The sequence below is a fragment of the Strongylocentrotus purpuratus genome, unplaced genomic scaffold, assembly GCF_000002235.5.
Source record: "Strongylocentrotus purpuratus isolate Spur 01 unplaced genomic scaffold, Spur_5.0 spur5_scaffold_8, whole genome shotgun sequence".
Classification (NCBI taxonomy): Eukaryota; Metazoa; Echinodermata; class Echinoidea; order Camarodonta; family Strongylocentrotidae; genus Strongylocentrotus; species Strongylocentrotus purpuratus.
Genome location: NW_022145614.1, coordinates 9,508,088 through 9,531,053, shown reverse-complemented (window position 1 = coordinate 9,531,053; position 22,966 = coordinate 9,508,088). Strand labels below are relative to the sequence as shown.

The 22,966-nt window shown below is 38.1% G+C and overlaps 1 protein-coding gene across 1 annotated transcript in view; it reads right to left on the bottom strand.

Moving 5' to 3' along the window:
• Positions 1 to 360: 360 nt before the first annotated feature.
• Positions 361 to 22,966, bottom strand: part of LOC585633 (cytochrome P450 27C1) — a 49,305-nt gene continuing 26,699 nt past the window's right edge. The window contains exons 2-9 of the mRNA XM_030975992.1: positions 19,864 to 20,054; positions 19,178 to 19,380; positions 17,998 to 18,201; positions 14,017 to 14,183; positions 6,799 to 6,971; positions 6,161 to 6,239; positions 4,697 to 4,912; positions 361 to 4,249 (exon numbers count right to left, since the gene is read on the bottom strand). Coding sequence (XP_030831852.1) covers positions 4,139 to 4,249; positions 4,697 to 4,912; positions 6,161 to 6,239; positions 6,799 to 6,971; positions 14,017 to 14,183; positions 17,998 to 18,201; positions 19,178 to 19,380; positions 19,864 to 20,054 — 1,344 coding nt within the window. The 3' untranslated portion in view covers positions 361 to 4,138. The remainder of the gene's footprint in view (positions 4,250 to 4,696; positions 4,913 to 6,160; positions 6,240 to 6,798; positions 6,972 to 14,016; positions 14,184 to 17,997; positions 18,202 to 19,177; positions 19,381 to 19,863; positions 20,055 to 22,966) is intronic.

Genomic DNA, 22,966 nt, shown 5'->3' with positions numbered 1-22,966 from the left:
AAATAAAAATATGTCCCTTCCAGGGCATCAGATTTTTAATTTTTGACCAGTTCAAAAGTGTACCACATAAAATTTACGATTATTTGTTGTTGCGAGATGCGGATGAGCGCTACGTCATTGACGTTCTGGTTCAATATGTCTTATAATTCACCACACAATGGGTTCATCTTATCGTCGATTGTTATACCCTCGTGTGTGACGCAATCTTGACAAACCATTGAATGCGCCAAGAGGCTACAGTGGGACATGAAATGTTAATTTCTGGATTCGCTACTGGACTTCAGGTAAAGGGTAAGAATATTTCGTAGAACATAACATTCATGTGGAAAACACAACACAACAAAGACTGCAACGCACTTGTTAGTGGTACAATATATATTTTTTAATCTTTTTAATGGAGATATATAATTAGAAGTTAACAAAAATGTATTTACATAAAACAGTGCAGTGACAATATAAACTTCTAACTAACCTCATTCAAGACATGACGTGTTTACAAACAATAAAGCCTAACAAAAAGGCAAAATATTTATCACTGCGTATGATCAGAAAAAAAAATCTAATTTATAAAAAGAAATATCCTGAAAATGTAGTCAAGAATCAAATAATATCCCTCATATGATTTTTTTTCCTTTCAAAAATGCAGTAATGCATCATTCTCAATGTGTTCTTTCTGTACTGCATGCGATAATTATTCTTCAATACTTGATCCTCCTACTTATATACCTCTCCCTTGTGTGTTCAGAATAAATCTAGGGGCGTCGCTGAGGGAAAATGGGTCGTTTCAACTATTCATTTATTTTCAATCGGGGACAAATTTGGGGACTTTTTATTACTTCCTTGCCGGCATTTTTTTGTGCTCTTTTTATTCCCCGCGCATAAAAAGGTTCTGGCAACGCCCTTGCGTAAATCAAAATTTGATAATATAAGGGAGCACGGTTAACGCAGTTGTATACGACTCGATATAACGCCTGATTCTATATTTAAGATCGATTTCAAAATAATGTACTTAGAGAGAATTATATAATCCATCAAAATACACGCCTAAACCAGACTGGCCTAAACATCACACCAGTATTGACTTTGAATATAATACTTTAATGTTTTCTTCAATCTTTGGCAAAATGCGTTTAAAGCTTGTTCAATCTTAGGTTACGTAATATTCAAAAGGCAACAACGGATAAACATTCATGACGAGAATAGTGATATCCCCCCCCCCCCTCCTGCACAGACATGCATCATATATAAGACTCATTCACAAGCTCACCCAATTATGGACAGTATATTGAGATATTAAACCTCAAAACTAGACTGCCTTACAGAATAATATACTCTTATCGTAAACGTATGAACGAATATCGAGGAATGATATCTCTATAGTCAGATCGTGATTTTATTAAACAATCTGCAAAACAACAAGATGAACAATCGTCTGAACCCTTCACTTTTAAAAGCATAAATTCAATTCATTTTCAGCAACGAAATACGAATAAGTTTGTTGCTTCTCTATTTTTGGAGAAAAAAAAATCTCCAATTATCAAGATTCGATGTAAAATTGGCAGATTGTTTAATAGTATTAATCACATCACCATAGAGATTACATTTCATAACATTCGCAAAATTACTCAATCGTGAATTTATGAGCATTTCTTACTATTTTAATACATCTCGTAATCAGTAATTCAAAGAAAATCAAAGAAATACATTATTGAGATGTACAAGTCTTGGAGCTTTGGCCTTATGATTGTGTCATATTGTTTCACTCAAACCCTTGTATTTTTTTTTATATGAACTAAAAATACTTCATCAGCAGAGATGTATTCATATCTAAAGGCTTCGGGCTTTGCTTATTAAGCTGAAACATGTTTTGTGTTCGTAAGATGCGAGTGCGAACATTGTAATATATCGCATATAACCAGTTGACACGATACGTAATTTTTTTTTTTAAATAAATGAAAAAGAAAAAAGAATTATAAGCACGAGATCCAATAAAATACAAAAGCTGTCTTTTAAAGAAGATATCAGACGCAATGTGCACTAAATTATCAATAAATATGTATAGTACTTTCAAATATATTATATTAACGGAAGCGCTGTTTATACAGCCTTAGGATTCGGGACAATCTATTCCTCGTTATCTACTTTGCTGTGTAGTAATTCCCAAAATATTGATGGGGGGGGGGGGGGGTAAATACCTGTGTCCTATTCACAATGATCTTAACATAAATACACGAACTCCTTTAATACATTGATCATATAAACAGTAGCACATGCCAACCAATCAAATGGCACCAATAAAGAGGGGGGAGAAGAAAAGGAAGGCGCCTACACCAAATCAGGGGCATTGTAAAATTGAACTTCATTCATCTTCATTCATCGAGTATATCTGTCGTACCCCCCCCCCCCCCCCCCATGGTAAATTTAGTGCAGTATCATAAAATCACAACAAATTAATACAAAATAGTGAGATATAATAAACAGGTAGATGACAGATAAACAATAAATAGACCACAGCTCACCTTTATAGGTTAATTGAGTGCAAATTAAAAAAAGTAACTTATTATAAATACATGTAGGTAGTTGTTTGATAAATAAATCATTGTTTAACACTAAATAAATTATGAATACAAATAAAGATACACACTTTGAATAAATAAAAAAATTACAATGAAAAATAACATATACAAAATAGAAAGGTAACTTTAATAGCAAATCGTACGTTGAAATGACAGGCTTGTTTGATTCACAAAAGGTGTATTTGCAAAACGGCATATACAATGTTCTTTGACTTAGATAACAAAACACATAAGAGGCTATACAATGGGGGCAATAGGAGCATTACACTACAGTGGCAGATCCAGGTTTGATTTTTTTTTTGGGGGGGGGAGGGGAGGTGGGGGGATGTTTGCCGACATTTCGTTATGCCAAGAAGGGTTTAGAATACAAAACTGATAGGGAAAATAGTTATGATGGAAGAGGTGTAGAGTTAAAATTGAATGGACTTTTACAAGAAATGAGACAGCAGTGAACGTCTGGGATGAAACTGATTGAGAAAGTTAGATACTGACAGTTATGGAACAACTTGGTTGTATGGTACATACCTAGACAGACAGGAAAAGAAAGAGAGAGAGAGAGAGAGAGAGAGAGAAGGAATACAGTCCAAAGTCTATTTTTGCCTGATACCTGATATCAACTTAAACTCAAGTGCTTGATTAGCAATATTGATTTTCATTATCTTCCATAAATGTGATTATGCACCAGTCACCTGCAGTACCACCCCATATAAAGTATCAACTGTATAGAGTTACAATAATCAATCTAAACTTCAAAATTGAAATCAAATTCCATAACAGGGCCCTGGTTGAGTAATCATTCTAGATTTGTCTTCAAACATCTCATCCAATTCATTCTACCTATCTTATCTGCTGTCCAATCAGTTCAACATAATGTTTACTTCAATCAGTTCTTATAATTAAGGTTACAATGGGTAGGGGGTGTCGGGAGAAGGGGGTATGTATCACTCTATCACCAGGATCAACACCACGAGGGCTACTGGGGCTACTTATCATTTCATCTATAACCTACATCATTTAGATGATAAAGTTTGGTAATGCACTATCAGTATGATCTCGTCCTTTCACCTAATCTTGATGGTAATCCTAAGACCTGTTACAGATCCCTTGTATTGTCAAGGAACATCTCCTCTGTGCCTATTGCGCCGTATCCTGTCTTTTCACCTATCCCTGAAACTGATTTTAAGCAGTGTGCCTGAAACCTGGATCCCTCTACGACAATCCCCGTACCAAGTCCCTCTTATATCTGGGAATATTTCCTTTCCGCCATTGTATCTTTACGTTTTACCTAGCCCTGAAACTGATATTAACTGGTGAGCCTGGCAGAAAAAGGTTCCTTGTACAGCTAAAAAACACCTCCTTGTGGTATCTCAACCTTTCGCCTATTTGTATCCCTGAAGGTGATTTTGTGGTACTAAGTGGTACTAAGATCCCGCATAAAGCCTGGATCATCTCATCTCGTCCTTTCACCTAATCCTGATGATAATCCTAATGATGAGACCTGTTCTAGAACCCTCGAATTATCGGGAACACCATCCCTGTGACATGAGTGGTATACTGTCCTTTCACCTATCCCTGAAACCGATTTTGAGCGGAGAACCTGGTACCAAAATCCCTCGTATAGCTGGGAAGACCTCCTCTGTGCCGTGGTATCGGAGCTTGAATGACGTAGATATCTTAAGAAAGAAGACAAAAGTCAGACATTACAGGTACAATTTCATATTAAACGAGCATGAAGCAGAATGTCTATAAATACATAAAGGCAACAATGATATTGCACAAAAAAGACAAATATTACCTAAATTAGAAAATATAACATGCAAATATTTAGAGCAAGTTTTTGCCACATTATAATCTCCCCCCCCCCCCAAAAAAAAAGAAGAAGAAAGAAGCAAGAAATCTTCAAAAACATGTGATGACCAATATAGATTTAGAAATAACTACTCCACATGACATTATTTATATTTATATAATATATATATATATATATATATATATATATATATATATATATATAATATATATATATGTGTGTGTGTGTGTGTGTGTATTTTAATATCAAATTCGCCGGATCATCATGTAGTTTTGAATAAAACATTTTGATAAAACTTCCTAATCCTTACCCTTGCCAGAGCTAGATGCATCTCCAACTCGGCAATCCTTCTCCCGATGCACATCCTGGGTCCGAAGCCAAAGGGCAGGGAGGAGAAAGATGAAGCCTTCTCCTCTGAGGAGATTGCTTCTGAACCTTTCAGCCATCGTTCTGGTAGGAAGGTATCTGGGTCGGGATAGATCTCGGGGTCTCGTCCCATCACGTATTGGAGAGAACCGATCATGGTCTGGAAAAGAGGAAGGAGAGGGGTGGGGCGAGATAATTATTACTCCTTTTTGCTCTTAATTGTATCATTTTCAAATATATTTTCATTTATTAGATACAGTACTTGTGTAAATATATTTTTATGAAGACAAACTTATGATACAACGTTCAAAAATTTACCTAGGATTTGTTAATAAACTTCCAGATTCTTTAGGTAATTTTATTTAGATTACATTTTTTCCTCCAAATTTAAATTCAAATCTGATCAAATAAAAAAAAACATTGTTTACATCGTAACACATGAAAAGCAGCTGAAGCTGGACCATTCTTGTTTCCATATGTTGGCATACTATTCCGCTTTATTATTGACCATAAACATAAATAGTGAAAAAATCAGACTCGTATGTTCTAGTATTTACTTTATAGAATTTCACATTATGGTGTACGTGGGATGGCCATGGAGTGGTTCAGGAGCTAACTTTCAGATAGAAATCAGTATGTATTTTTAAATGACAACTCTTCGGCTCTTCGTAATATACATTGTGGTGTTCCACAAGGTAGCATATTAGGCCCACTTTCATTCATTTTATATACTAATGAATTTTGTCGATCATCTGATATTTTGTCTTTCGTACTTTTTGTTTATGACACACAAACAAATATTTTCTCACATTGACTCTCATAGATTAGTTGAAATAATTAATATTGAAATGTGTGATCGCGGATTAGAGCGAACAAATTATTAATGAATGTCCAGAAATTGAAATACATGTTGTTTAGTAAATCTATAGATTCGTTGCCACCTAACAGAGTTTGGGGAAAATACCCCATTGGCGTGTATTTCATTCAACACATTTTGGGTGTAAACGGTTGATAAAAAACTTTCTTGGAAATATTACATCGACAATATTTGTCAAATTATTTCCCGAAATATTGAAATTATTATTAAAGTAAAGAAATATCTTCCTTTTAATTCATTAATAATGTTCTATAGTTCTTTGAACTGAGTAACTGAAAAAATAAATTTCACGGTGGTTCCCAGCAAAAACACATGCATAAATAATTATGTGTCTCATATTGCAAGTTAAAAAATAAAGAACAAGCAAGCGATTCAAAATTAAAGAGGACTCGAGATCTTATCTAAAACAACGGCCGTGCTTTTTATACTACTATAAGACTACAAATCTCAGAGCTAACTATTGCCAATAATACAGGCTCTTGATTGCTGAGCATTAATGATGTATGAGCTCTGATATTGTTGTATACTTACTCCTTTAGGTATGTGATAGCCACCTATTGTTACATCTTTATCCAACACCCTGTTGTTAGCCGGAACTACTGGGTATAACCTGGATTTTAAAAAAGGTAGAAAGGTCCACACATTATTCCATATTTTCTTTGGTTTAGCTTCTTTATTAAATACATAAATAAATAATAAACACAAATATATAAATTATATTATATAAAATATATTAATTGATTGATCAATCAATAATAATGGTAAAAAACAATAATAACAATAATGATGATGACGATAATGATAGTAGCATTAAAATAATAATTATCATTATTATTATAATAGTAGTGTACTTAAAGTTCAGTTTCCAAATAACCAGTTATTCGTTTTCTATAACGATCTAAAAAAAACAATTTACTTATTTCTATTGTGCCAAGATCAATACGCAAATCAATTTTGTTTACAGGAACAGAATGTACATTGATCTAGATGTCTCAAATTCAAATTTGTAATGTGCTTGTCAGTCTCAGGCTCTGAATTCAATCTCGTCTCAAAGCACAACAAAACAAAGTTTCAGTCGACTTGAGATCCTGGTCTGTTAGTGAAGACAATATCAACATGATTTTACATTATACATCATTCATGTTTTATCCCCTCTTTCTCTATCTCACCTTAGTGTCTCCTTGATGACCCCTTTCAATAGTGGCATGTTTGGAAGATCATCATGCTCGGGAATACACCTACCCCTCGCGGCAAGGGCGCCCTCCACTTCTTTCGCGAGCCTGTCTTGAGTGTCAGGGTGACGAGAAAGTTCATACAGCGCCCAGGCTAGTGTGTTTGACGTCTGTAATCAGGAATTAAAAGAAATATTCAGAAATGTTAAGATTATGAGGAAGAGACATATATACAAACACTCTTTGTTTTAATCTTAAATAAAATAATCGGCCACTTGAAGTTTAATAAGAATACAGACGCAAGAACACTAGAAGCGAGATGCGGATGATTGGAAGGTTTGGGAAAAAATGAAAATTACAAAAAAAAAAGTGGGATTAAAATTTCAAAATAGGGAAGGGGAGGATAAATAAACATTTCCGAATGTGTTTAGTTTAGAACGTTATCAAGCTTATGGAAACGATTGTATATTGTCTTATTGAGAAGGCCAACAATAATTATTTGTGCAACTTCCTTGACAAACCGTTACTTTATACCTTCAGTCTCAAGAAAATGAGAAAATGAGAAAATGAAGAAAGGTCTCGGTACCTTATCCTAAAAACTGTTACTCAACACAGGCTTTTATTTTGGCTAGACACACTTCGCTATAACGTAAAGGTGTACTACTCGTATAAATCATCTCCAGCAATGAGGCCCGAGGCATAGTACAAGCATCACAAATAGCCATGGCGCCTTCAAAAATTTAGAAAGTTAGGATCCACAAGATTTCGGAAGACGTTCTTTGACAATTCAGGCTCTCCCGGATTTTCTAGCACTGAGCTAAAAAGGGATAGGCTTTTGGCAGAAGTTAATGTGAAATCTGGCGGGAGAAAATCAGCTGCCGTTAATTTGTTGATCACAGATGGACCGCCCTATAGTGGCTTCCGATGACAACACGTTTCCGATACTGATTACGAAGGACTTATCGTGCTTGCAATAACACAGTTCTAAACCACGAAAGATGGGCAAACTGACTTGAAATCGCATTTTAAGGCACGGAGTTGTGGCGTTAATAACGTTACTTTGAGAAGACGGTATTAATAGTAGTTCATTTCACGTTATAGGTACAGGTTGTACCTTAAAACACAGGCATTCCCTTTAAATGCGAGGCGTTATTTAAAAGGTAATGCAAAGTCGGTTTGGAAATTCTGCACATTGGAAGGATAGTAATTCTTTAAAATGTTGATATATTTGGATATCCCTGTGGGTGTATCATAAGCACTGGAAAATTTAGCCCCTAAAACACTTTTGCTTTCGAGAAATTGAATATGACAATTTATCGGTGCAAATAGCGCCTATACGGCTATACAACGGTAGCTGCGACCATGAAAATCTCGGAATATGCAATTATGATATATAATTTCGAAACGGGAATAGAAATCGGTTGATTTTAGACAAGAAACATTGTTTTATAGCTAAAGGAATATCTATCTTGAGAGGGAGCTATACAACATAAAGAGTTTATTATTTACAATAATATTTTACCTAAAAAGATATTTTAAAACAATCCATAGATGATGTCTTACGCCGTGGACCTACATGTACGTAGTAATAGATCCATGCTTACGCCTACGCCGACCAGTGTAATAAATGATCACAACGATGATTGACAACACGAAATGACAGCAAATTCACAATAGAATGGCTGTGAATATCTTGACCAATTTGTTTACTCGAAATGTCATAGGTACCATACGAAACACTGAACTAAAACGGAATAAACAAAAAAAGAAAAACACGTCATTTTGAAATATGGGAAATGGGAAGCGACGCTTATAGACACTGTCATTCTTCGACGTCATCAGTGAAAATGATACGTTATAACAAAAACGTCTGGAAAACATTTACTTATCTCCAGGTGACACAAAGAAAGGGATTGGAAACTCGTTTCGAATGCCTGCCTTTAATTCCGGTAGGGGAAGTGCAAATTGAGGGGTAATGCTTTGTTCGAATGACCAGAAATTGGTTCGATTGGTGAGGAGGATTAAGCGCATCTCCATGCCCCGTCAGTCGGCTGGAGAGGTGCTGGAAGTGATAGGCGTAATTCGATTTATGCAACTACTATCCCCTCGACTGTTATTGCTTAGGACCAGAATTTGGCAAGTCATCTTCTTAAAGACCCCCATTACGTATGCTGACTATCACTTCATGCAGTGTATGGCTTGGGTTCCAAAATGAAAATTGACAATGCTTGCAATATATATAGTTGCCTTTAGGATATTTGTGAATGGGTTAGACTAAGGAAAAATTAAATACAGTTTTTCCCTTTTTACTTTCTTTCTTTATCTACTTATTTGTATTTATTTGTATTTATTTGTAGTTTTATTTTTAACACGATGGCATTGTCGGTTACAAAACTGCTTTCCACATTGGCACTGTTTTGCCCTGACGATAATATGATTATAAATTGAAATTATAGACGAATTAATTTGCTAAGTTCTACAGAAATGAACCGAATAATTATTTAAGGTAGACTAAGAACTGATCAATAATACAGGCAAATTTATATGTCTATCCTGAAAGATAGCTTGTCTCCTGTTTCTACACTTTACAGCTGACCATTGACTGTTTAATATAAATGCTAAGACTTTGGGAATATGCTTATAGCTATAAGCACCAAATGGATTCCATATTTTAAGTCATACCCGACGGTCCCAATGTTGTACTACAGGCCACTGCGGCATCAACTTGGTTTCGGACTCAAGACCTCGCTATACTCGAGATCACTGCTCTATTACTGAGCCATAATATTAGCAATTATTACCCGTATCAGACATCTGAGCTGGTCATTTACAAAACCGTATTGCCCTAGTTTTCACTAGCAGTGGGAACGGAGGGGTATATTCTTTGTATTTTCCTTGGTCTCCCTGCGCGTATTGACTTTGCGTGTAGAGACGAGTGAAAATATACCTTGGTATTTTCCACGGTCTCGCATTTTCATTGCGCATCTATTAATATTATGCATACGAGAACCTGCGCACTTTGCGCGCACTCTATTGTGACGTAATAATCACACCAAATACACACTGTTTGTAGTGTATCGAAAATTTTGTCAAGCACTGGATGCACAGTGTTGGTTTGAAAAGTTTGTTCAGTTCTTGAGATTGTCATGGTGGATGTCTCTATTTGCTCTAGATGTCTGATTTGGATAACAATAAAAATATTGACTGGCTTTACTTTCGGGGGATATCAGAAATATTGACCGCGCTAAGACCATATTGCCCTCGTCTTTCGACTCGGGGCAATATGATCTGAGCTTGGTCAATATTTCTGATATACCCCTCAAGGCCAGTCAATATTATATAAATATCTACGTGATATTTACACTGACTTTTTAGAATCGCTAGCCGTGTTCCAATTAAGTTAAATCTATCATTCTTGTCCATGTAGTCAGGTAATATGTTTCGCTGTATTTCACTTTGACCGAAAATACTATCTTCGTTGCTATACCAGTAATCATACCCGTATTAACAGCGCAATGTTATTCATCAATTCCAACGAAAATGAAACAATGATAATCTCGACTGGTCAAACGTTTTTTTCGTTTCAACCTTCATGGAAAAACGCACTAGATAACAAAATCAACTAATTTTGCCAATTTCTTAAAAGAAAACACTTGATTTCTTATTTCGTGTACATTTCAGTAGGCTATCTAACAAATTATAATTATATATATATTGCTAGTGTATTACACATAAAATAGTCCATCTTACACTGAATAAAATTGCTTTTTTTTTGGGGGGGGGTCTCACATTAGTCACATGAGACTATCATTACACTCACAAATTTTAAGAAAAGTTAGGCAAACAAATTCCAATCCTATGAGTCACGTGGTGTATTAATATAAGACCTTTTATTTTTTGGCATGATTCAAATGTCCCTATATAAAAACGTAAATAGAACATGTATGTTTAAGGCATCATCGCCTTTCGTCTGATTCACAAATTGCTAAACCACACGCTGTCATAATCGTGTAGTATTACCCCTGTTCGCAAAACGACCAGCAGCATCAGTTTCACTTCACCTAACTCTGTATCAGTCAACACTTGCGGTCCAGAAAATTAACTTCCAATTTTCAGACATCAAGCGTTTTGCCACAATTCAATTTACCCCCGCTCTCTCCACCCGTCACCCACGTTTGTAATGTGTGGAGAAAGAATATGCTAGCTTTTCAGCTCCTCATCATGATTGCCACAAATTGATCCCACATGCCCCTGGCCCAGCCGGCTGCATATCTACTCTTATCACCCCTCCACCACGTACTTGTCGAAAACCTATAGGGGTTTGATGTCATTAATGTATGCGCGTAGGCACCCCTAGTCCTCGGGCGCTCGTATCTTTTTTCTGGGGCAAAGAAACGTTTGCTCTTTCTTAGAGCATTCAATCTGAGACTTGGTTTATCTTGAACTTGACCTCTGAACAAACAACGAGGTCACAGTCATAGACATGCTAGACTTGTGCCTACAGCAGTTTTCTGTTTTTCCTTTGCCACTTTGGATCAATAACGGCGCCGCAGTGGGCCCGAAGGCCGGGGTCGTCGTATACTTGAATTGCTTATCGTAAAGTTGGAAGTTCAAGAAGTACTTTCTTTCCCTTGGGGAACGATCTCTTGAACAGGCAAGAGTGTTTTAGTTAGGATGAGAGAGAAGGAAAACGCAATCACGTAGGCCTAGACATGTCCCAAGAAAAATAGAAAGGTACCAAGACGAATCGTGACCTTTTAGAGTTGCTCTAAGGGTGATACGGGTGACGCCAATATTGATCGACCGAAAAAATGCATCGAACGGGTTTAAAGGAGAATATAGAAGGTTGTAGCAAAAGTTTATTGTAAAATAATGTAATAGGAAATATATTCAACATTGTTAAATCAACTCATCGAGGAAAGAATTAGACGAAAGAAGAAAAATGGAAGATACAAAGATAAGCAGATTATTGAAATTGTAGAAAAAATATATGGTACGACTTGATTATTTTGGGCCTTTTGCAGCTTTACATTTACAAGTAATAAAAATTATTAACAACAACTTGAATTATCCAAGTATTTTCCAGTAAAAAAAGGGTTGAAGGAACATGAAACCATATAATAACCAATGGCATTCAACCAGTTTAAAATTTAATTAAAATTATTCCTGAATCATCCATCCCCATCTACCATCCGCAGTGGTATTTACCCCTTCCAAAAATAAAAACAAAAATGCATCATGCAAGAAGGGATACGGAAATTGTTGCCAAATATTCCAGAGGATTGATATGCCAAGACTTGATTCGAAAGACAGGAATCGAGAGTTGTTGTCGTTTCCTTCGCGATTGAGATAAGATCGCGGAGGGGTGTGATGATGAAAGCAAAATTCGGAAGGGGGTCGGTATCAAGATGCACAGGGAGTCGAAAGTTCTTATAGAGGAATGATGTATCACGCAATCTTTGAGGTTCGGTTTCATTTCTAGGTAACTTCCGGAGGCAATTTTAATTTGGAAATTATTTGAGGCAATATAAGGCGATAATCATTCCACAAATGGCGCATAAAAACGCCAAAGCATTTTAAAGCATGAAGCGCAGATACCATTGCGGTTGAGATAAAGTTTTGTACTGTCACCATAGCTTTAGACGAGCAAGTTTATGTTTTCCTACTGGGTACCCATCAACCTCACTGGGTTCGGGAGAGGAAAATGTAGACATGATAGATGGATGTCTCAAATATGGCACTCGGAGTTGCCTTTATCAGCTAGCAGCCCCGGTAGATAACCCCCTTTTTATAAATTTCTGGATATGTCACATTCAGTGATTAATGTAGAGGGTTCCCGATGTTGGAGTTGCGTTTGATAACTTAATTTTCACCAGGTTCTTAAAAACCCACAAAAAACGTATCAAACTTACAAGTAAAATGCAGTAAAGATAAATATTCAATGTAGTGCAAAAGTATCGACATTATGCGTTTAGCATTTGAAATAGTAAGACGTAAAAGCGGATGACATTTCCCATGATTAGGCATTATTGACGATGATATAGATATAAGGTCATATCAAGGGCAGGATGGATTTGATATGTAGGTGAGGCAATGGGCGAAGGGCCAGCTAAGGATTAGGTTAAGGTCATGGCTTCGGAATCACAACACCAAAGGATTTGGAAAATCATGAAAATTACGATTGGCGCTTGTAATTGACATTGCACTATTTCACTCCCCCCCCTCCCCCCCCCCTCCCTCTCTGTCACTCTCTCTCTCTCTCTCTCTCTTCCTTCTATTGAAGTGTCTGGTTTCTCCCCCTCCCCATCCCACTTCCTTTCTCCCCCTCCCCCTCTCTCTCTCTCTGCCTATATTTCTTCTATGGAAGTGTCTGCTTACCCCCCCCCCCCCCCTTTCCCCCTCTCTCTGTCTCTCTCTCTCTGTCTCTCTGTGTGTCTCTCGCTGTCTCTCTCTTTCTCTTTCTCACTCTCTCTCTCTCTTCCTTCTATTGAAGTGTCTGCTTACCCCCCCCCCCTTTTTTTCCTCTCTCTCTCTCTCTCTCTCTCTCTCTCTCTCTCTCTCCTTCTTTCTACATCTACATCTATACCCCCCCCTCTCTCTCTCTCTCTCTCTCCGCCTGTCCGACCCTGTCTCCCCATTTCTCTTTCCCTCAGCCAATTGTCACTTTGTAGGTAGTGGCATTTCCATGTTAACACAACGCCCACTTGATCTACTCCATCACTATTCATTACCTCTCTGCTTTTTATCTCTGCTCTCCCTGCATTATGTATGCATACACCATGGAGGTACTTCGTATTGCAAATCCTACTGAAGTGGCTAAACGATTGTGGATGACAAGATATCTATGCTAGTTTGTGTGTATGTTTGCACGTTTGCATGATATTGTTTATATTAAAGCAACATTTCTAATAAAAGGATGTGGTACTATTTGCAAAACAGAAACAGAAGTTAGGATGAGATGAATCAAACCGAGCAAAAGTATAAAAAAAATAACTTAAAAAAAACATCGGCCCTCTTTACTAAGTGTCAAAAAGGAAAAAAAACAGTGGTGGAGGGGGAGGTGTAATTGCTATTGTTCTTTAGTATTTCATCCACCTAGTAAGACTAGTACACTGCCTTGACCCACCCCCCCCCCCCTCCCTTCGCATGACATACATGTATATGCTACAGAAAATACATCTGAGGTATTTCTCCCGGTTTCCCCCCAAGACCTACCGTATCGACCCCTGCAAGTAGGAGCTCACAGGCGTTGCTGTAGACCTCTTTCATACTGAGCTGTTGACTGGCCAGGAGATGGGTTAGGATACCACTGTCTTCCACTACATCACCTTCTTCGGCCAGGGTAGCTAGCTCTTGAAGACGTGCATCGACTGACTTCTTAGCTGCATTGATAAAAGAGAAGACGTTGACAAGTTAGTGAATTAGGCAAAGAAAACATAGATAATAAGTGAGAAAATTAGAGAAAAAATGGAAGATAAAGACATGCAGACAGATAAACAAAGAATATCAAATACATCTTTTTAACATTATTTTGAAAAACGATGAAATACACGGTGAGATAAGCCAAGAAAGGAAATAAACTTAAATGATTTATTTTTGTCTGAGTGTTTGTCAAATATGTCTCTATTAAAGCTCTGTTTGTTCAACAAGAAATATTTATTTAATAATACAGTTTATGAATGAATTATAAACCTCGATGACAAAAATATATCATTTTCAATACTTCAATGTAGCACAGTCTTCTGAGGTCCTTATTCAATTAAGTTGGGTCTATTACTAACGCGACCCTGGCTCTAAATTCACTTTTAAAGGAGAACATAATTTGACCTGGGAGTAACTTTCTTTGTTAAAATTTTTAACAAAAGCCTAAACCCATGGTCGGGTTTATATTTTAGAAGAATACGGGGCTTCGAGTTAAACCTTGCTCGACTTATTATAGTCCCAACGTGCCAAATATTTGCCAACCTCTTTAGTCTCTATGACTGTGCAGCTCATTGAAGTTTTGTATCGATAAGGAACCCAGACACCATAACATAAAGACATGTATTCTTTGATTAATTAAGTTACAAAATTAGTTCAGTTGGCGCTCCTTAGATCAGTTGACTAATTGTGTTGAACTATGCACTGATTAACCTCCCTGCGACATGACATTAAATGTCACGCGACCAAAATTGATCTCTCCATTGAGGAAGGTTCCACCCCTTCACCGCCCTCTCACAACAATGCAAGTTACAAGGGTAACCCGAAGAAAAACAAGAGACCAATTATTGCATCCGGATGGTGACGAGTACTTGACGAATCAGATAACCCATCAAAACATCACGCTTGGGGAATAATAAGTCATCGTTTTGACATTGCTATAAATATTCAATCTGTTGTTAAACTTTCGTGTTTTTTAATGAGCGAAATATGGATGCCAACCAAACATGAAGGCAACGGAACAAGTAAGAAATCCATAAATTAGGACTGATTTTTCGAAGGGAGTTATTATTGACTAACTAACGTGATATAAATTAGTAATCGGAGGCTATTGCAGAAAGTAATCAGGTGCAAAATAAAAAAAACTTTGCTTCAAAATGAACGGTGCTGCACTTGTAAGAACATGTAAGATATTCATGTATGAAACTGGTACTGATTCTCTACTGAAAATAGAGAAAATAAATGTTATATAAGAAGAAAAAATACATCAGCTATAATGTGTCATAACGAACTTTCAATAAACTGAATCACTTTTGGAGTCACTCAAAATTACGAGAAATCGCCGACTTCTGAAAAGTGATTGTTCTCCAAGATTGTAAGACTAGGGTTTAACCCTGCATCTCGTCAGAATAATGAATACAAGTTTTGACAGCTTTTACTCGGCGACTTCCCAGGGCTATATTAAACGCGCTCAAGTTTGCATCAAATTTTATGATATTAGTTCTGACCACACTGGTTTAGACAGGAAGTGGGCTGAGCAACTTCTTGTTCCTACAACTTGAAGGTCTGATACTCACTCTGAGTGGAGGAGGGGGAAATGGAACAATTACCCCCACCAACAGATCAAAGGGGAAAACAGAAAGTCCCAAGGTGCCCGCCGATCGGGGGAAAATGACCACAAGCTTTATTAATGAAAGGCGTGTGCAAAAAAAGAGAAATTTTCAACTCCCTTGACATAGTGTGCCCTGGGAAGTGTTATAGGAGGATGGACTAACTACCTTTCTGCTTCGTAAATGCTCGGTGTCGATGAGAAACTTGTTTTAAAACTCATATTGGTCAATAGTTCAGACAACTTTTGGGTGCATTGACAAATGTAAAAGCAAAACTTGTCTTTTACTTTAAAAATTAATTCAAACATTGTTTCTTCAAACGTTCAAAACTGAGCTAGACGTAGAAAACAAAAATAAACTTTAACAAATACAGGCAAAAATATAAAATTTGAAGAAGATACATTATTTCCAAACACGCTACAAAAGCAATAAGTAATGCTGGAAAGCTAAAATCATACATGTAACTAGATTCAGAATAATTTAGACTAATTTAATTATTTCTCGTTTGCACCCCTGCTAGTCGACTGCCCAGTTATCTTCATATCAGCCCTTATGAGATACAGTGGTCGGAACACTAGGGCGTCGGTCAGTATGATTGGTTTTACTTGCGGCTATCACTGTCGGATCTCAACTCGAATGTACCTTCAAACTTTCACTGAGAAAGAGAAGGTTGAGTTATGGTAAAGCCTTTACTAAAGGTGAAAAATAAGTCGTGAGCTTTCTCATTCTTTGTATGTCAGTTTGGAAATATCATCGTAGAAATGCCCCCTGAAATACAGATTGCTCTTCGAATGCGCCCATGATGAAAGAAGACGAGAGACAGCTGAAAACGACACTTTGGGCCTAACTCCCTTATATACCACACCAGTATGTAGTTCATTAACCCAATTTTTGTGTGCAGTGCGTGTGATTTCATGTTATAGAATGAGGCCGTTTCTATTCACTTTAGCACTTTAAACCTCACATTACACATCAATTCTGAAATACTACACATTAATCCTCTCAAAATTGCTTCCAGATTGTTTTACCCCACCAATCACATCCGTTCTTCCAACTAAATTTATATAATTCCATGCTGTCGGAAGGATTAATGATGACATCATCGTTGTGAAGTTTTGAAACTCTTCAACAACAGTGAGAACAAACTGTATTGTTTTCTAAATCTAGGAGCACGCGAACCCAGGATTTCCTAAAAATAGAGGTATCACAATGACAAAAAGCGGTTTACGAAACTGTATTGAGATTGCAATGTGCCCTTCAGGTAAAAACCCACGCTCCCCGCGGCAACTTTTCACCACACGCTACTGCAAGGTTTTGTTTCAGCGATTGTCTAAAACACAAAACATGAGCGGTTATGTTATCTTCCTTTTACCCATCGAACCTGTACCGTCAATTCCACGAGCGTTACACGAGCTCATCCCCAATAATAATAAATCATAACCAAAGACAGTGTCAACTCGGTGATGACATGTTACAGGATATCTCAATTATGTCAACACTTAGATTTGAGGTCTCCGGCAAGACATTACGTGTCAAAACAATTAATAAACCGATCGTGAGACAGTCCTAGATCATCGCTTGCAGACTATGGTTACGAAGACCGTAAGCCCATGGGGCAACCGGTTAGCTTTACATCTTGTAACCCCTCCCATTTTGTAATGGTCATGAAGGCACCAGTGCGGTTGTATGATACATGCTTAGAGGGGGGAAATGCCCCGCGGTCAATTTCTTACAATTTCCGACTTCAGCCCAGGCCCCCAACTAACCCTATCCCAAACTGTAGGTCTTATACAAAACTAAATCGCAATTTCAATTCTCACAACTATACCTTTGACGAAAACAGCCACGAGATAATGTCTCTTGGGCAAACATAGAGCTAACATCAGATCATTTATCTTAAACGCGATATTCAGAGGGTGGTGATTTACAAAGCATTGCATGCTAAAAGGGTTTGGTTTATTTACTATAGTCAAAGCGAACAGGAAATTTACCATCTAGTATAATTAAACACATTGTCCAATGGTGTAAGCACCGAGCAATTATCGAACCAACGACCTCTCATATGAGAGACAAGAGCCTTCAGCCCTGAACCACTGTGCTACCACATCGCACCAAACTGGATGCCATGTTTAAAAGCCATGCTGTTTTCCTTAGGTACATGTCTTACCAAAGTTAAAGATGTAGTCCCAGGCTGCTTCATGGTCCCTCCAAGGCTTGAGGTTCCATCGCCTGAACCACTCCGGTGAAGTAAGGAACATGATCTGACCCGATGCAAACATCTGACCGACAGCGTTGATGAACCCCTGTGATTTCTCTGGGATGGGTTCCTTCAGGCACCCTATCCGGGTCTCCAGGAGCAGCTTGAAGATGGCTGATAGAAGGAAGATTAGAGAACAGTTTGCCGGTAGAATACATTGATCTGCATAGATTTTAAACTGCTGTAGACCCATGTTCAACCAAAATCAAACCATACCCCCCCCCCCCTTACGCCATGTAACTAGGTTTCAGGTATTCAAAGCCCCACTGAACTACTTGCAGCTACTTGCTCCCTCTATATAGAAATCAACGCCATAGCATTGCCCGTTGGTCCCCCATGATCCTCTTTTTCTTATGTTAATTGAGAGCTGAGTTGATGAGATGGCCATTTGTAAGTGACCATGCTGGGTGGTCTAATCCCTCCTGGCCAAACTAGTACAGACAGGCTTTAAACAAAAATCCTCTTCATGAATGTATGCAAGTTGGGTAACGGGAGGTAGCTTTTGAGCAAAGTAGTCTAGGACCACCTTCTCATGTGACCCGAGACAGTCCCGAAGTGCTCCAAGACAGGTTTTGATTTTGGTGTTTAATATGCAGATCTATGCTGCCTTCTTCATCAAATCCCTAGACGCGAGAACATGCTAAAGTTAGTGGCATTATATTGCACAGGGTTTCCGATTGCATTGAGATTTCATCCCGTGTCCCAGATCACTTTTGCATATCCAATTTGAAATTGAATCGACTAAGCTCGTTTACTTACCTTCAAAACAAACAGAATGTTTTAGTCTTCAAACACGACGCTGTTATACAGGTATTATGAACTATCATGCAGGACGTTTTCAGGCGAGTTCTTTTAGTACTTGCCAGTGGACTATAAAACAATCTTGACTAGAATAAAGTAGGCTATCGATTTACCTGGATACGACTATGTTTTACAAAGTGTTGCGCCTTCCTTTATTCAGACTTCTTAACATAATTCAGTCTGCTGCTTCTGATCCATGCCCCAAATATGAACCAATACATCTAACAAAGGCTCAGTCTTTTATAGTTTGATTGTTGCTATAGTTGTTGTTGATAAAGTATGTACTCACATTCCATCGACCACTTGTACATTTCGTTCTGCAGTTCGGGCACGACCCCGTCGCCCTCGCCCTTTGTGTCTCGTACGAAGCGAAGTCTCTCGACCATGTCGGTGACGATCTCGTTGATGACGCCGGTGAACTTGGCCACCTCCCTTGGCGGCATGATCTTCCTGCCGATCGTTCGTCGGGCACGGTGCCATTCTTTACCTTCACTGGGGTTGGGGGAGATGAAACAGAGAGGAAGAGGTAGATAATGAGACCGGATGAGGTACACAGATTACCATGGATGGAGATTTAGATTGGCACATGAGATTGAGGGGAAGGGGGGGGGGCAACCAAGCTATATCCAGCAGACTTATGGCGATGGTGGAAAATGTACCGAAGGGCGTCGCGCCACCAGAATGGTGGATCAATTGAATTACTAATAGAGTTACCCTTGAAGAATCTTGAAGTCAATTTTGATATTTGACTTCTACTTCTTCCTACAAACAGACAGTATGTTGTGTAAAGTAAATGTTCTATTCTTCTTCTTTTTTCTACCCATCTGTTTTTTTATTCTTGGCAGCATCGTGACCCTCACTCTGAAAGAAATATAATAACTTTTTTCAGAGTCCCTGCCCTCAAAGTGATCCCGAGGTTCAAAAACCATCCTCAAAGGCCACTATCAACAAATATCTGCAATAAGCAAGACGTACTGTGTTAGTACTCCTAGTGATTCATCTCGATGTGCCCTGTAGACCTTCCACGGCTTCATGTCCAGCCGTCTTGGATACCTGCTGTCGTTCCTGTACATTACTTCTACCAGATCAGGCTTGGCTAAGTTGACAAACTCCAGGGTGCCCAAACGCTCCTTCCATATCGGGCCGTATTTTTTGGTGAAATCGATCTACAGAGGAAGAGAAAGAGAGGAACAGAAAAATAATGTCAATGATGCAAAGGCTAATGATAGTTTTTCATACGGATTCGTTGCTGTTGTTCATTCCTTATAAAGCCTAAATGAATAGAGCCACGATCCCTACGATGAAGCTCAGGCCAAGACTCCATTAAAAAAAATCTAAATTCAACACAACTAAATTTCCCTGGAAAAAATAAGACAAAGGAATTTTGCCATTCATTCCGGGTTTATTATATATTTCCTACGTGGGCAGTGCGTCTACACGAGAAGAGAAAATACAATTGAAATGGACATGGAAAAACATTCAAAACAAATAATTGGTGGTCATCTGGGACTTACGACATGAATACTCATTTTAACGATGTTTCGTAAGAAGAAATATTAAATACATATGCTTAACATAAACTGGCGCAGCGCCAGTGGACCCAGTCATTTGGGGAGGGGCACCGGACTTCCTATTTAGACGTTAGAAAAAGGAGATCAGCGACAGATTGGAGTGGATCTGGGAAGGAACATTCACAAAATACTTTTTTTTATATCCTCATATTTTGTTCTCATACCCGACCAAGGAGTTACATCCTTGCCCCCATCCTCTCTTTTTATTTTTTATATTCTGTTATAGGGGCAGGTTGGTGTGTCCCAGTGCCCTCAAGTATGACGATCGAAGATTCATCGGAGACCACGAACCTTTCACAGCAAATGGGTCATAATGTACCTCACGCCGAGACATTATGACGCTGGTTATGAAGAAAAAAAACAGAAAAAAATAAACATTATCCTTCTTGTCTTGGTGTATTTTGGGACGCTGCCAAGAACAGGTGGGATTATCTTCTCCTGAATCTTTGTTTTCGTTCCATCTTGAAAATTAAACGTCATCTTTGTTTTTGACATCTCTCCCTCTGCTTCCCATTATCTGTCATGGGGGTGTACATGACATATTTTCCGTGCACCTAGGTCTTCGCCACACCCTAAGGGCCTCCTCCTGCTCCTCCTCTGATTCGCAAAAACAATGGTCGAATCAGAGAGGGAAGAAGTGTGGGGTCGGAGGGCAAGAGGCGTAAGGAGAAGCGCCCGAAGTACCTGCGGTGAACAGATGCGTAGTGACGCAGTCGATCCAGAGATGGATCCTTCTTATTTCGAAGAACACCTACACCCTTGGAAGAGTTCAGGCCAGAGTCAACTCGCAGTTTCTTGTAATCATAAAGCGTACATGTCTATCTGTTTCCCATTTAGATTAATCAGGAAGAAACAAAGCGAATTAGCTGGAAGCGACGGGGTATGCTTGTCCCCCTGGTGTCGTCTCAACAGCGATTTTGTCAAACTGCTGACGACAATGTCAAACCAGAACATTCCTGCACGTCAACATGACAACATTTAAAATTCTCCGGTTTTAATACCATAACAATTTCCACCATCATGCCTCATGATGATTTCTATTAACCTATTACCAGGAACCATAAAAACTGTGGAATTCATATTTTTCATATCTACCCAGTCTCCCACCATCTCTCTCTCTCTCTCTCGCTCTCGCACCGTCTCTTCTATATCTCTTACTTTCGTTTTAAATAATTATTTTCGTTATAATTGCGAAACTTTGTTGGCATCCTCCCGACTGTTGAACCTCATTTTAACCGCAACAAATTTATGTCGTTTTATAAGACATGGAGCTTTAAGAGCCCCTTGGTACATTGGTACATTTATGACGCGACGAACTTGACTTTTACAACTTCGCTTGCGAAAAATGTGCGGTGATCTTTCCTTCTTAAAACCATACCGCCCATCTTTAATCCAACCGACTTTAATAGTTTTAAATTTGTAAGCGATAACATCATATCTGAGCCATCTTAAAGCCACACTGTACTACTTGTAGATACTTGCTCCCTCTATATAGAAAGCTTCCCCAATCGGTGCCTGTTGGTCCTCCATGATCCTCTTTTTCTTATGTTACATGAGAGCTGAGTTAATGAGATAGCCACCTGTCAGTGACCTCGCTGTTTGGTCTAATCCCTTCTGGCTGAACAAGTACAGCCGGCCTTTTTAAAACGTAATAATTCAATGTTATTCATCAATTAATGCAACTGCGTTTAAATTGACTTGACCCACAAAATACAAATTTAAATACACAGGAGAATAAATATTGTACTTCGAATTATTTTTATTGTGCTTCATAAATTATGCTAAAACAATTTAATAGTTCAATGTTGTTCTCTTTAATACACATCTAAACTTCAAGTCCGTTTGAAAAGCGAATATACGACAGTCTTGACGCAAAATATTCAACAAAACAAATCAACATGATATACACAAGCACGCAATAATAAAATCGTCGCAAAACGTTTGACGCCACAAACAAATAATAAAAGTTTCGTCTTTACAAAAATTGCCCTTTTTAGTATCTAAACGATGTAAAAACTAATACCTCATTTTACGTTTACACTTCGAGCCACAATTTTATTTTCATCTCGTAGCAAGCCCATGTTTTCACACCTGAATCGACTTTGCTATTTATGGCTGCTACGTGTTAGTAAAGTTACGCTGTAGAATCTAGACGTTGACACGGCACGACTACTGAATTTGTAAACTCCATAATGTAACAACCAAAGTGGTGGGCAAATTGAAGGTTAAGCCGAGCCGACCTCAGAAGGGGTCGCATAATAAGAATCTTCCGACACCTTTGCCCCATTTCAGATAAATTAGATTTCGAGACATGATGTTATGTGTCTTGGTTTGTGTTCAAGTTTTCGGTTGTAACACATGGGCTAGTCGCAGTGTTGTTGTTCGTTTGTAGCTTTCTCAGCCGTATTCCCGTTGTAAAACTGTAATATTTTGAGGACCCATGCCCTCCCCTGAATTGTTAAAATCGATTTGACTATCCCGAGCATCGATCTATATCACAACAATCA